General features: G+C 38.2%; 2 protein-coding genes across 3 annotated transcripts in view; one reads left to right on the forward strand and one right to left on the reverse strand.

The window, feature by feature from the left end:
- Positions 1–289: 289 nt before the first annotated feature.
- On the reverse strand, positions 290–4,496 carry LOC122767950 (melanin-concentrating hormone receptor 1-like). Its single transcript, XM_044023529.1, has 3 exons — positions 4,432–4,496; positions 1,604–1,623; positions 290–1,418 (listed from the first exon to the last, which is right to left on the reverse strand). Exons 1-3 carry the CDS (start codon positions 4,494–4,496, stop codon positions 385–387), a joined length of 1,119 nt encoding a protein of 372 aa, XP_043879464.1. The 3' UTR covers positions 290–384.
- LOC122768853 (growth factor receptor-bound protein 2) overlaps positions 4,474–15,534 on the forward strand; it is a 28,326-nt gene continuing 17,265 nt past the window's right edge. Inside the window, exons 1-2 of one of the 2 annotated variants that reach the window (XM_044025141.1) lie at positions 4,474–4,608; positions 8,772–9,022. In XM_044025141.1, the coding sequence (XP_043881076.1) occupies positions 8,945–9,022 (78 nt within the window). In that variant the 5' untranslated portion in view covers positions 4,474–4,608; positions 8,772–8,944. Of the gene's footprint in view, positions 4,609–6,944; positions 7,120–8,771; positions 9,023–15,534 lie in introns of those variants that run through there. The other variant, XM_044025140.1, reaches the window with a different exon arrangement.

Genomic DNA, 15,534 nt, shown 5'->3' on the forward strand with positions numbered 1-15,534 from the left:
AATGTGCCATGGACTCGACACTGTGTCTGCAGTGCACAAACACACACTAAAATAAAAGCACAAAGACATTTGTATGTGTGCAATAAAAAAATGAACAAAACAACTCCACATGCCTACGAGGACGGTTGTGTCTGCTTATAGATCTGTACCTGTCTGATTATGGTTTGTTAAAAGATGTCTTAAAAACTGTGGTCCCGATGGGACTCCCCTAGTCTTTGTAACTGTCTGAATAGGTCTGTTCATTTTGGCCTTTGGGTGAAATGTCAGGATTCCTGTGTGACACCAAAGGTTCTGAGCCTTTGCAGGAAGTGCAGCCTCTCCTGGGACCTGGCCAGGAGAGGAGTCCACCTTCCCTATGATCTCATTATGGATGGACTTTTCCTCTTAGTGTACAGCCACAGTGACAGGCAGAGTTCTTTGAAGGAGCTTCCCTGATGACTGTAAGTGAGACGGATGAGAGGTGATTGCTGCCATCCTCAGACTCACACTGCCATCAGGTGCCAAAGCAGGTGCAACTCTTAAATCCCTGTGAAATGGGCGACTGGCTACATTGAACTGCCTCTTACATGTCTCACTTAAGATAATGTAGATAAATGGGTTAATGCAGCTATTGGCATAGCCCATGCTGATGGCAATGTTGTAGGCATACAGGAAAGAGAAGCTGGGCCGCTGCACTCCCAGATGGACCAACTGCAGGATGTAGTACGGAGCCCAACATATGAAGAACGCCAGGCAAATGGCAACAGCCATACAGGTCACCTTTCTCTTCCGCAGCCTCCGGCTGTGCTGGGGCAGCGGCGCAACTGTCGCAGACATGTTTTGGAGAATCTTGAAGAAGACTCCACAGATTATGGACAAAGGCAGGGCAAAAGCCAAGACGAACTGATAGAGGGTGAACCAGTACGTGTCTGTGGCAGGGTTGGGCAGCAGGAGGGCACAGCCCACTGAGCCATCCTTCAGTCGCATGAGTCCTGTGTATATCCACACGGGTGTGATGGAGATGAGAGAGAAGACCCACACCAGAGCTACAGCAGCTGCAGCCATGAAGGGGGTTCGGACGTGTTTGAAGCGGATGGGATGCACCGTGGCCAGATATCGGTCCAGACTCATCACAGTCAGGATGTATGTGCTGACAATCTGGCTGTTGGAATCAAGCGCGGTGAGGACAGTGCACATGGGGCCACCGAACCACCATGAGCCATTACCCACAAGCTGGTGAATGAGGAAGGGCATACCAAGGAGGAAGAGGAGGTCTGCAATAGACAAACTGAAGATGAATATGTCTGGCACTGTTTGCTGGCAGCACTGCTTGGTCTTCCTCACTATAATGTAGACCACGATACAGTTTCCAAAGATGCCAAAGAAACAGATGACACCAAAGATGCTGGGCATGAGCATGTTGTTGTACACCTCATGATCTGACAGGAAGAATACAAACAGAGAGCTCCCAGTCACTCACTTAAACACTCATGCACACATGATTTCTTTACTTTAACATAACATTTGTCAATTATAAATCTTCACAAAAAGACAATTGCACAGCTCTGAAAAGCTCAAACATGTTTTTATTTCCAGACATTAAAAAAGTAAAAAAACAACCAACCTTGTTCTCGCCTCTCAGGACTGAAGGATAAAAGAGATGAATTTATGAGAGAACTGTCCATTCCAAAGCATTTAGTATGATATCTATACGTGCCAAATATTCATAAAAATAACAATAATAACAATACTAATAATAAAATAGGAAAGTGAAGGCAACATTCCAGCATTAGTGTGAATCATCCAAGGTCTATACTACAAATGCTCATTTTCCACTGTTATGTATTTCCAGAGAGCAAATGATGACGAGAGAGGGAGGAGAGAGAGACGGGGAGATAGGGTGTGTGTGTGTGTGGGTGTGAGGGGTGTGTGTGTGGGTGGGGAGGGCAGTTTTTATAATTTTTCTTCAATCTATTTATTATTATGACTTAAATTTAAATAATATTTTTAAATTTTGTAATATTATACACACATTCTTAATGGATAACAACAATATTTTTTCAAAAATGGGGGGCAGGATGTCAAAAATGTAGCAATGAATGTATGTATGTATTTTAAAAAATTGTAATCTGCATTTTATTTCATTCATCTACTGTATTGGTTTTATATCTTGTTGATTTTCTTGCATTGTTGTTGTTGTTGATGATGTAGTGGCAAATAATCCTATTTTTCTCATGGTTCCTATATGGTTTTGCTTGCCACTAGTGAAAGGGCGCACAAAAGAAAAAAAAAGAAAAAAGGGAGAGGTTTGTGGGTTCATTGGTGATTATGGTTTATTGTCAAAAATAAAGAGACAAAAAAAGGTTTCAATACTATGCTGCACTGCGGTCAATAAATTAAAACCTCACCAGCTGAGGAGGGAGAAGCACACAAACTAACATACTTAACAAATACATTACATTTACCAACAAAACTCATCCAATATGTTTAAAATATTGACTTTTAATGCAGCTCCTGCAGTTGATTTTATGTATTATATGTGCTTTTGCTGTGAAAAGACAATGTTGAATTGAGCGTCACCTCACTCAAACATATTGAATGGGGTTTTTTTCGCTCTCGAATACTGATCAGATCATAAGTCGTGTGTTACTTTCTTACTTGTGCAGCTGATTAGTGATATAGTGTTGATGTTTTAATTCTAAGCCACAGGCTCACCATGTGAAGTGCCCTGAGATAATGTTTGTTGTGAATTTTCATTGAATGTAAGTCTCTGCAGAGAGGAGCATATTGCTGTAATTATAGTGCATTCCTCAAGATGTAAATCCTCCTCTAGGTGTCAGTGTTGTCAAGGTTTTTACTGTGAACGTTTTCACTATCACAGATGGACAAGTCTGTATGAAAAGCAGATGTCCAAAAATAGAAAAGAAAACAAGGAGAGGAGACCAACTATCCAAAATATTTGGCAAATCTTGGGCTGGTGTAGTAGGACCCAGGTAACAACTAGTGAAGCCTGATATGCTGGTGGAACTACCTCTCCTTTTTTGTAAATCACGTCAGAGAAAATCAAAAATGTGTGTGTGAGTTGTGTGTTTACATGTTTTTTTTACATCTTGGGGACATATTTTTGATTTAAAGCCATGGTTGTGACATGTTGGCAGTGTGAGGACACCATTATATCAGGCCTACAGGAATTCAAAGGTTGTTTTAAGGGTAAAGGTCAGGTTTAGGGATTTATTTGAGATTGCTCAGGTTAGAACAGAGGGATTGGTAATCAATTATGTGGACTGCTTTTAAAGTCATATGCATGAAAATCTATCTTTGATCTGTCAATATTATCTGCTTGGTTGAAGATAAGAGGTGATTTAAAGAAGGTTGTTTGTTTGATCAGACAGTCTCAGTTGATTGATAGAAGACTAATATCTAATACAGTAACTAGATCAAAACAATGCCATTTGTTGCCTGGTCGGTTAAGTGAGACACTGCAGTCACAGTTATTACACAGCCATAAATTAATAAATGTTATTTATCTGATTTCCCAGCGTGATTTATTTCCCCCACAATCATTATGTGGTTTCACACTTTAATTAGAATCTCACTGATTCAGACAGGTAAACACAATAAACACACATGTTAATGCAAACATAGAACGTATGAAAGGCCAATTTCTTATCATTAACGGCACTTCTTGGATATTAAATACAAGGTATTTTTTTTCATTTTCTAAAGTTAAACTTACAGTTATATATTGACTTGTCGTCAACATATATGTATCTCATGTCTGTTAGTTAGTAAAAAACTCTTAAACTTTACTAAACACAGAGTGGCGATGTGCTGACACATACAATTTCACATCTGCTTGTTTAATGATGGGGGGACCGATTAGATGAAATGGGAAGAACAGGTAAAAGAGCACTTGTCGAGTCTTGGAGACTTGAGCTGAGTGGGAGTGTAAGCTCTGTGACTAATTTCATTTTCGCATCGAGGACAATTAAGGGAGGGCAAACACAGAACAGATGACAAATTCTTTGTCTGCTTGATTTAAAATTTGTTTTAAATTGTTTTTATTCCTATAATTGATTTTTTTTATTGATTTTTTTTAATTTCCAATGTATTTACTTGCTTATGAAAAGCACTATGAATTGCCTTGAGTAAGAATGGCGCTATACAAATAAACTTGCCTTGCCTTGCCTTGCTTTCAGATGTACAGTAGGTGGACAACCTGAAGAGCCAGCTCATCTGTGCTGTGACACGGGTTTATGCAGTGGCTGTTTGTTTTTTCTACTTTTTGGTATATTCTACCAATATTTGGTACATTGGTAGAATATATAGATCTATACAAGCATATGCCCATGTCTCAAGGTGTCCTGTGAAGTGTTTTACATGCGTCTCTCTACTATTGTGGTCAAAGGGAAAATTACTTTTTGGGCCGCACGAGTATTTTTGTTGCAGTACCACGAGTGGCCACTGGGAAAGGACAGAGGGGGCGGTGCTCTGTCCAGTTCTTCTAATACATCCATGCTGCAGACACACAGTGATTGTTACCTCTCCAGAGGAAACAGGGAGTGGATAGTCACACGATAGGTTTTTCGTTAGTTACAGTGGCGACATCGAAACGGAATATCCCGAGTGGTGAGTGCCCCCATTGCTTTCTCTTGACATAAAAGTTGTTCCCTCTCACGACGCAGGCTAGTCAAGTTGAGTAACGTTAGCGGAGCTAACTGTGCCACTGAGCTAGCAAGAACAGCCTGCGCTGTGGAAATAGGGCTTTTCTTCCCTTTCACATTTACCCATGTAAAGCCAGTTAGTAGGCCTCAGGCGCCGAGAAACGCCTTGTGTTTATTTGAACGTGGTAGTGTGTGTGTTGTGTTATGTTAATATCACGTTTTCCTTTGTGATAAATGAGGTCAGTTACGTTTGATAGTCATACTGCATCGCAGTTATTGTTACCCGACCGTTAGCCGGTATGCTAGCTCCTGCGAACAGCTTGATGGAACGTGTCGATTCTCTTCAAATCGCGTGAAATTTGTTTTAAATGAAACGATGTTTGATAATGAAAATCGTATGTAAACTAATGTTCAAATGTAACGTCATTTTGAGTCATGTACATGGGATTATTGTTGGTCTACTCCCTATCAGAGTTAAGCTTCCCCTTTTCATTACAGTATCTTTACTATTTATGTCAGCGATGCGCCTTATTTCGTTTGTTTACAGTGACGCTGGTGCTCGTGCCTGTAGGTTGTTTTTAAACCCGCAAACAATGGCTATAGTCTTGATCGACTGTCCTTGATAGCGTTTGAAATTATTTGAGGACATCGTCTTTTGCATCTGGATGACTGTCAGAATTAATGGATTTACTGTTCGACAGTTGTATTAGTGTGTACCCATCAAAGCTGTACAGTAGCATGTTTGCAAACAACTGAATGGGATAACCCAGCATTATCCACTGAGCTAGTGTATCACTGTCAGCTCTACTACTTACCTCTGGTTGGACAAGGTGGTTGTCAACAAAGTGTGGGTGTAGTCACTGATTGTTGTCAAAGCCCTCTTGTTCTCAAAATAATACTTTTCAGAGAAGCAGCATCCAGAACATATTGTAGGCCTAAACCACCATCTGAGATGACCATCAGTATTTTTGGGATATTTTATCAAGAAAAATGTTTAATAAACTAAATATCATTGTAAGTAAACAATTTGTTTTGGTTGGTCTGAAAATAATGTCAGGTGTGTTTCAGACAGTCAGTTCAAACCGAAACAAACCACCAATGCTGATATTTATGGATATTGAATAAAGAAATTAAAGTGTAATGTTTCACTGTCTTCAAATTGAAACAAACTTGTAATTAAGAAGATTAATCAATTATTTGATTAAGACAAATAAAAACGTTTCATATCAAAACAGTTATATTTGTGTTGTAAATTCCAACCTTAATAATAACATATTAATAGATAGGATGATAGAGAAACATTTAAATAATACAAACAAACCCATTAGATTTTAGTCGACTAAATCTACTGTAGATTTGGCGAGGTTCCAAGTGAGCTGAGCCATTACTATGTGTGAGTGCCGTCACTGGAAGAGCCATGAGCATGAGACAGCCAACACAAGATTCAAACCAATTAAAAATACTTAAATATCCTGAAAACTTCACAACCTCTGCTGCTGTATTTCAGTCCAGTGACTGTGTCAGACCGAGTCTGTACTCCAGTCATGCAGGAAGTACTGAACTAATCTTTTTAATTAACTGATTCTAATGATTAAGTACATCAAAAAACAACTGCTTTACAAGTCACTAATCACTAGTTTGCGTGTGTCCCTTGTAAAACGAGGTCACATCAGTTTCATGTCGCTGTGCTGTGATGACCCTGCCCACATTGAGGAGGTACTATATTGTGATGGGAAAACCAACCAAACTGTATGAGTTGAGCTGCACCAAGGCGAGGTGGGACCATGTAATGGAAAAGCGGCATAAACAGCTGCTTGAGGCCCCCAATAGCGTGTGGAAAATAAAAGAACATTGAAACATATTAAATAATTTTAGATTTAGACAGACATCTAAATAGTGTTAAGCTTAAGTTATTTGGTTTTGTTTTGGAGTTGACTATTGCTAATTTAATGCATGTCTGTTCTGAATTTAAAAAAACCCACATCATTAAACTGTTGAACTTAACATTCAGTATCAATACACAGTGCTTCACTCTCAAGACGAAAGTGCAAATTTGTACTAGACCATTTTTTTGATGTTATGGACCTCTAAGGTTAAAAGAAAACAAGAGTCACACTGGTTTGGTGTAAATAAGACAACTGTAATTAATGTGATTTATAGTGTTACATGGGGGGGGGGCATAAAGGCTTGGGTCGGCCCTGTCTGTGGTTTTGATAGAGTGATAGACAGTACAGTGGTGAGAGGGGGAGGCTTTGACAGAGGGAGGAGCTGCAGTCACAGCAGCAGCAGCAGTTCTGTGGAAGGAAGCGGAAATAAGCCTTATGCTAGCAGCTACATTCAGGCTCCGTGAACGGGCTGTAAGCGACAGCAGACACACAGTGATTGTTGCCTCTCCAGAGGAAACAGGGAGTGGATAGTCACACGATAGGGCTTTCGTTAGTTACGGTGGCGACATCGAAACGGAATATCCAGAGTGGTGAGTGCCCCCATTGCTTTCTCTTGACATAAAAGTTGTTCCCTGTTTCATTTGACGACGCAGGCTAGTCAAGTTGAGTAACGTTAGCGGGGCTAACTGTAGTACTGAGCTAGCAACAACAGCCTGCGCTGTGAAAAAAAAGGGCTTTTCTTCCTTTTCACATTTACCAACGTAAAGCCAACCAGTAGGCCTGAGGCGCCGAGAAACGCCTTGTGTTTATTTGAAAGTGGCAGCGTTGTTGTAGTGTTATTCTAATGCCACGGTTTCCGTTGTGATAAATGAGGTTGATAAAGTTTGATAGTCAGACTGCATCGCAGTTATTGTTACCGACCGTTAGCCGGTATGCTAGCTCTTGCGAACAGTTTGTTGGAACGGGGTCGATTCTCTTCAACTGAAATTTGTTGAAATGAAACGATGTTTGATAATGAAAACCGTATGTACCAAAATGTTCAAATGTAACATTATTTTGAGTCACGATAAGGTGGTGTACAGGCGATTATTGTTGGTCTACTCCCTGTCAGAGTTAAGCTTCCCCTTTCATTACATTATCTTTACTATTTCTGTCAGTGCCTTATTTCGCGTGTTTACAGGGACGCTGGTACTCGTGCCTGTAGATCGTTTTAAAACCCACAAACAATGGCTACAGTCTTGGTTTATAAACTGTGTTTTTATTAATCGAGTATCCTTCATAGCACTTGAAATGATTTAAGGACAACGTTTGCATCTGCATAAAGTCTGTGTTTGACACTCGTGCTGTCATCTGGATGACTGTCAGAATTAATGGATCTACTGTTCGGCAGTTGTATTAGTGTGAACCAATTAAAGCTCTACAGTGGCATGTTTGCAAACAATTTAATGGGATAACCCAGCTTTATCCACTGAGCCAGTGTATCACTGTCAGCTCTACTATTTACCTCTGGTTGGACAAGGTGGTTGTCAACAATGTCTGTGGGAGTTGTCACTGATTGTTGTCAAAGCTGTCTTATTCTCAAAATAATACTTTTCAGAGAAGCAGTGACAAGAACATACTTTAATTATGGTTTTACCATTGAAGATGACATTAGTATTTTTCTTATGTCTAAAAATAAAAGTTTAATAAACCGTATATTATTGTGTAAATGTAAATTAACAAAGTGTTTTAGTTACAGTAGTATAACATCAGGTGCATTTCCAGCAGCCTGTGTTGTGTCAATTTGTGTGTAAGTAAGTAAGTAAACCAGAAAGGAAAAAAAGGTATTTGTTAAATATCTAGAAATATGGTTGGAAGTGGATTCAGTGAATAAAGGATTATATGTAGAATTCACGTGACATTGTAGCTTCCACATTTAACGGCAGTGGAAAAATGGCAGACATGATTAAGGAGAGGGGTTGTGTGTGGACTCCTTAACTAATTTTCAAGAAGCAAATTTTGCAAGGCTGTATTTGTTGTTGTTGTCTTGGCAGTCTTGTTTGGCTCTCTTTATCAAGATACATCTTTATAGCCTGCTTCCGTGGTGACCTGAACATTAACATTTGTTCTGCCCACCATTTATTGATGAAGTATAGCCAGTAACATCCATAACTGCACATTTTCTTTGACTGAATGTTTAAAAATTGGGTGAAAAGTTTTTGAAACATTTTATGGAAAACTGATCATTGTTTCTTGTTTGCAGGTGACACACTTTGACCTTTATGTGAGGTCTAAGCCCTAAAGAAACGGGTCACAGACGGGAGGAGAGACTCGGAGAGAAGCATTTGACCACAGAAGCCAGGATAACATTTTATTTTTTATTCAGTTCCTGAAACACAGCTGCAACCAGCAGTTTTCTACCAAGCCACAACCACCATGGAGGCCATTGCCAAATATGATTTCAATGCAACTGCTGAAGACGAACTTAGTTTCAAGCGTGGAGATATCCTTAAAGTAAGTAAGAACTATTTGATCATTGATCAGTCATATCAGGTTTATGTTTTATACTGAGATGATTTTATTTTGACCAGGCCCAATATTTCAAATTAAGTAATTATCTTGATCCTGAAGAGGCTAAGAAGTAAGAAAGCACATTCTACAATTTTCTTACATTATGATTCTTGTCGGTTTTAAATGCAATCTACATAATCCGTCTTTTTAGAGTTCTAGTTATGAAAGGCTGGGTATACAATCTTGGTGTACTTATAATACTCAAAACGTCTTAATATAATCACGGTGTGTAATGCTTTTTTATGTTAATATGTCTTGATACTAAAGCAAATCACCCCTTTGCTAATGCACAGTACACATTTTGTATTTAATATTAATTAAATACAGTCACTTATCAATTTTAGAATATTATCATCCTCATTATAGATAATAAATGCCAATTGTATTGTACAACAAGACAATAACCACATAATAGCACAGCCGTTACGACTATTAATGGATCGGTGTTCACTTTTAAATAAACACCCACCATAAATATTGTTGTATTATTTTCTCTTGTAAATGTAAATTACATGAGCAGTGTGAGAAAGTGGCCTTGAGAAATGATGACTTAAATATGAGTTCTTATTAAATATGCATACAAAAGGTCTAAGTAATGTACTTTCCTTATTTTGTGGCCAACTGTCTTGATGGAAAATCTCAACCTTTTTACCAGATGGCAGAGTTCCAGGCTAGATGTTAATGGGAAATACCGCAGAATCCTTTTCCCCCCTTAATTGACATCATTAGATGTGCCTTGGTAATTTAGACATCTCTGAACAAGATTTTGTGGCACATATTGGGTGTTCTACATTTCAGAAGGTTAAGTTGCACTTCTTATTTCTCATTAATTCTAGCACTTTGCTGCTCTCAGTTCCTGATTTGTCTCCTTCTTTGGATAATGCTTTTCAATTTTAGCTCCGTTGCCCAGACCTACAGTATGTCTGGCTACAAGGAAGGTGTTAAATAAAACATTATTCATTCTCATTACTTTGCCACACTAATCTTGCATTATCAGTAGTTTTGTGACATGTATGTGTATATATATGTATGTCTACATATATATATATATATATATATATATATATGTATATATATATATATAGTATATATCTATATCTATCTCTATATATATGTATATATGTATGTGTGTGTGTGTGTATATATATGTGTATGCATATATGTGTGTATATATATATTTGTCTATATGTATGTGTATATATGTATATATATATATGTGTATATACATATACATTTCAGATATGTATTATTATGATTGTATTATATCTAAATGTCAGTCAGAAATATTATTTATTTTATTGACAGTGAGCATTTGTTATTTGGGCAAATACAATTATCAGATCCTATTTGATTGGGATCAGGAGCCAAAATTGCCAGTCGGGGCATCCCTTGCATCAACATTTGTCAACTGTAATATATGCAAATACATAGAATTCCGACTTGTAAAGTCCAAATGTTGTTTTAAACTGGTCTGACTACAGATCGGTTGCATGTCTTTCCCGATGGTCAAGTCAAGCAAGATGCTCACCAGGTTGTTCAAGTATCTCCGCTATTTCTGGCCAACACTTTTGTTTTTTAATTTTGTTGTTGTAGTCCCTTGAAGAGACGTCATAGAGGCAGGAATACTGTTGCCAATGCTCAGTAAAACCTTCTTTGGTGTCACTATTCCACCTTACAGCAGCAGCAGCATCCCTCTTCACCATGTTTATGTCTGTATGTTACACCACATCAGAGCACTCTGTTATCCTATTAGTCAATGTCTAGGAGCACGTCGTAGGAGATCTCCGACAATCATCTTCTTATGACCTATGATTCCAGCATTTGAATCGATCAGGATGACAGTGTAAAAATCATAAACCATTAATCTTTCATCACACCCACAGTTGTCTCCTGATTCTCACACAGAGATGACTTTGTCACAAGAGCCAGTGTAAGGTTTTAAAATCAAACAGCTATATCCAAGTCGTCTGTTACAGACCACATACTTGTTACCAGTTTTATAATCAAATCAGCTGTTTTCAAAGATGTGTCTATACTTTTTATCTTCGGCAGTGTCAGTCTTGTCACATGATGGTGTTTTGCAAGCACAAAATATGATCCAGTAGATTAGCACAATCTTATTTTGGTGTTTTTCTATGTCCGAAAACAATGTCACATAATGTAGCATTTACCTTTCAGTTCTTCAGTTAAGTTGCGTTACGCATCTGTTCAATGTTTCCGACATTCATAATCGGGTCAGACACTGGAAATGTGTCAGCCACAACCAAATCACTTAAATCCAGCCTGAATTTGTGTATACTGATCCCGGCAGTAGGTAATTGAATATTTCGGATGATAGGAAGGTTAAACATGCTGACAATTAGCCACAAGCTAGACCACATACTGACTAATACAAACAAGCTTAAAGGCAGCATATTACTAACAAAGCGTAGAGAAGGCGGACATAAAAGTGGTGTGTTTGATGAACTGTGCATGGACTGTTCACATCCGTACTTCAAGCTGTCCAATTGTGATTGAATCACCTGAGATTGCATGTTAATAGCAGGACTGAATAGGAACAGGAAAAGAAAGCCCTCATTTGTAGGCTGCTTTGCACATAGGAACAGATACCTTTTTTAGACTGAAGAGACACAATGTTTGTCAGAAACCACCCCCCACATTTCTTTCATCATTTTTATCATGTCTTCCTCTTTTGTTCCTCTTTGCAACAGTTGTACATTAGCCTGAATGTTCCCCCTAGGTAATATTTGAGAAACAGGATGGAACAAGCCCCTGTCACTAAAACACAAGACTACATGGGTGGAACCACCATAATAAAAAAATGTATTGGTCAATTAGGCTACAGTATAGTTTTTTCACTTTGTTTTACTTCACTTGGTGCCAAATGTATTGCCACAGTAACACCAAGAAAAAGGTATATTTGTTGCAAAAAGAGACTCTGGTCATTTTCGTGATTATTGTTATAAAGATGTCCTGGTTTCCAAAGAACTTAAATCACATAATGAATTGTCAGCATGTATATACTGCCAAATTGTGAGTGGTTCACCTAAACGTTTGTGGCTGCTTCAAATAAATAATTGGGCTACTAAAGAAATTGCCACATCAGTTTGTTCTCCCTTGCACTTTATCTTACTTTGCTCTTTGCACTTAGCTTTTTTTTAGAGCAGTTGGACATTTGGTTACATAACAGATCCCCAGAACATAACAATAACATAGCATATGTCTCTGTCGCAAGCCATGAATAACGGCACTGTTTCAATTCATATACATCATACATGCTTATTTACACAGTCCTGCACAATATGCAATATGGAAACATTTATAAATGTACAGCTAAAAGAAGACTTTCATGAGGTGGTGTGTGTTCCTTGTGGCTCCTTTGCCAACACTGCTATCTGTCTGCTAATACTAAACAGCTCTGCTCTCATGACAAAGGGTCCCTCTCACGAGAGAGCACGACTTTTTTAGGTCTTTGCTTCTTTGTAGCATCCTTTACTTAAGAGAGCGTGGCCATGTTGCTATCACCAGCCCTCATGTTGGCATGTAGGATGATCAGTTTTTTGGATTTCCACTTTTTCATTCAACATTACACTTATAATATATGAATGATGATAAGCAGTGATCAGTTGCAAGGATGTTAGTCCTTGTCTATATTTGCATTTGGTAGATGCAGATGAAAAGAAAGCAGTGTGAACTAATTGTTGCTATGTGCACTATGTAGGAGTTATGATCAATATCTGCAGTACAGTAAGAGTTGGAATGACTCAGTAATTCACTGTGTGTTGGTGAAGGCCAAATATTAGACACCACCAGCTTTGGCTAAGTGCAACAGAGCTTCTGCTTTCAGAAAAGGCCTTTTTATGTAAGCCTTTATCTAATGGTCTGCCACAGGGGATAAAAAAGGTTGTTTTGGGGCCATGATGTTGTTGTGTCAATCTATTTAATCATTATAATAAACCTGTATGAGAATTTTCTTCATAAACGGATAGATTGGAAGATAATTGTGTGTTGAGGATAGGGGCTTCAATTCATAATTATTTTGATGATAAATAAATCTCTGATTTTTGAACTGATTAGTTGTTTTATCCATAAAATTAGGTAAATTGTCATCCAGCATTTCCCATCCCTCAAAATGTTGACATCCTTAAAAAATTGAAGATCATTGCTGATATCACAGAACATATTTATTTCTTTAAATTTCTACTTTAATGTGTGACCACCAGGCACCAGTCCAATTAAAGGTGCCCATATTGTGTCATGTTAGTAATCAAATTCCACACCTGTAGGCAGCTATCAAGCACTTTGTCTCTGTGACTCATGCAGACCAGACTCCCCTTTAAAAGTCAGTCAGCCTTGACTCATACACCAAAGTTTTAGTTGGTATATGGTGTATTAGTTCATGAGCAGCACACATACAACACAGGCTCTAGGCCCTCATCAGGTTTTCCTTCATATGACAGATTCTGAGCATGTTGATAATATTTAATGGAGTACATATCTGTTATAATTAAGTTTAAACTTTTCTTCGGTCATGTTAACACATTTGCTTTCACTCCTTATCGTTTAGGAGCACACAGAGCTGCAGCGACTTTCCTGTTGTATCTTTACAAACAGTTGTATGCTGTTTAACAGTTTCAACTTCTCTCTTATCTCACTCTAAATATAGATTTTTTTGTTTTATGCCATAAATACTAATATAGAAATGTCACTTAATTTGTAAAATATTTTCCAGTAAGATTATGTGGGCCCATGACTAATTTGCGTACTAGTTTCACTGTGTGATTTCCTACCATGCATAGACAAAAAAGGGGAAGGTGATGCTTTGGTTTCTTAAAGTTAACTACTGCTCCTTTTTAACGTCAGCCCTCAACATACTGTACTTTGTAGTGGAGATGATGACGTATGATTCCAGCATTTGAATAGATCACAATGACGGTGTAAAAATCAATAAACTATTAATCAATAATCTTTCATCACATCCACAGCTGTCTCACACACAGATGACTTTGTCACAAGAGCCAGTGTAAGGTTTTAAACTCAACCAGCTATATCCAAGTTGTCTGTTACAGACCGCATAGTTGTTTGACCAGTGTTATAATCAAATCATCTGTTTTCAAAGATGCGTCTATATTTTTATCTTTGGCAGTTTCAGTCTTGTCACATGATTGTGTTTTGCGAGCCCAAAGTATGATCCAGTAGATTAGTACAATCTTATTTAAGTCCAAAAACCATGTAGCATAATGTAGCATCCACCTTTCCAACTTGCCTCTTCTGCACACTGATTCAATCTATAGATTCAAAGTCTTAGTTATTGTACTCATGTCAACACTCAAAACAGAAAATGTAAGCTGCTGTAAGAGGAACTGGAAAGAACTTCTTAGATAAAAAAAAATTAAGAACCCGTGCTTTATGTAAAGGGCATTTAAATTATATTTTTATATAAAGTTACAATTCATCCCGTGAGGAAGAAAAATCCCACTTTTATGTCATAGGAAATGTTACAAATGAACATGCTGCCCCAAACATTATGCAGCCCAGAATGAGCAAGGGATTTGCATCAGTTGTGAAGTTGTTATGTCTGAACTAGCATTAGTTTTGTCCTTGTATCTATTTAACCTCACTCACATTAATGCTACAGCCTAGCTGCTCTCACATCCTGTTTGACATGTCTTCCTACCCCCTGCAACTTCCTGTGTCTCCACAGCAAACTCCAGCATGTGTGCATCTACCACACTACAGCAATGAATCTACACAGAGAAGCACACACTTGATGCTTTCTGACAAGCATTTAGCATTTCCCTTCATCAAGGACATCAGCTTGTGATAGACGTCTTGTTTTACCTGACCAAGGGTTGTGTTTTACAAAAGGGAAAAGCTTTTAGTACCTTACTTCAACACTTTTGTTGTAGGTCTACCACCCCACCCCTGATTAATGGTTCCCTCTTCGCCTATTATTGCATTTGGGTATTGATTTCCCCTTTCTATCCACTTGACCACTTAAGAGAGAAAGAGATGTCTCAGTGTTGCCTTTTTCAGTCTGAATGTCTAAAATCTTTACTAAAAATCACAAGCTTTATTAGAGTCTGATCTGCAAACCCAGATCCAAATCCAGCTTTTTTGGTTTATTTCCTTTCCCAACACTTTCTTTACTCACACTCAAGTCAGCAGTGGTTTTCTGTAGATTCCTTGGCTGGATGAAGCAACCACTCTGTTTACTGAAGCTGTGGGTCAGTAAATTGCTGCTAGGTTGCCCATTAGGCAGTTTTTTGATAAAGTTGAAACTCACCCCACTTACTCTGCCAAAGGCCTTGTAGGATCTCACTGGAGTCCAAGAGATTGTGTATTTCCAGTTAACATTTGCATAGAAGCAGTCTATTTGTTAATTAACTGCGCAGTCTCTGAAGAGGGAGCTTGAATAAGAAAATTGTACAAACTCCCAATTGTCTCTGTTATTC

The sequence above is a fragment of the Solea senegalensis genome, linkage group LG4 (genome assembly GCF_019176455.1).
Source record: "Solea senegalensis isolate Sse05_10M linkage group LG4, IFAPA_SoseM_1, whole genome shotgun sequence".
NCBI lineage: Eukaryota > Metazoa > Chordata > Actinopteri > Pleuronectiformes > Soleidae > Solea > Solea senegalensis.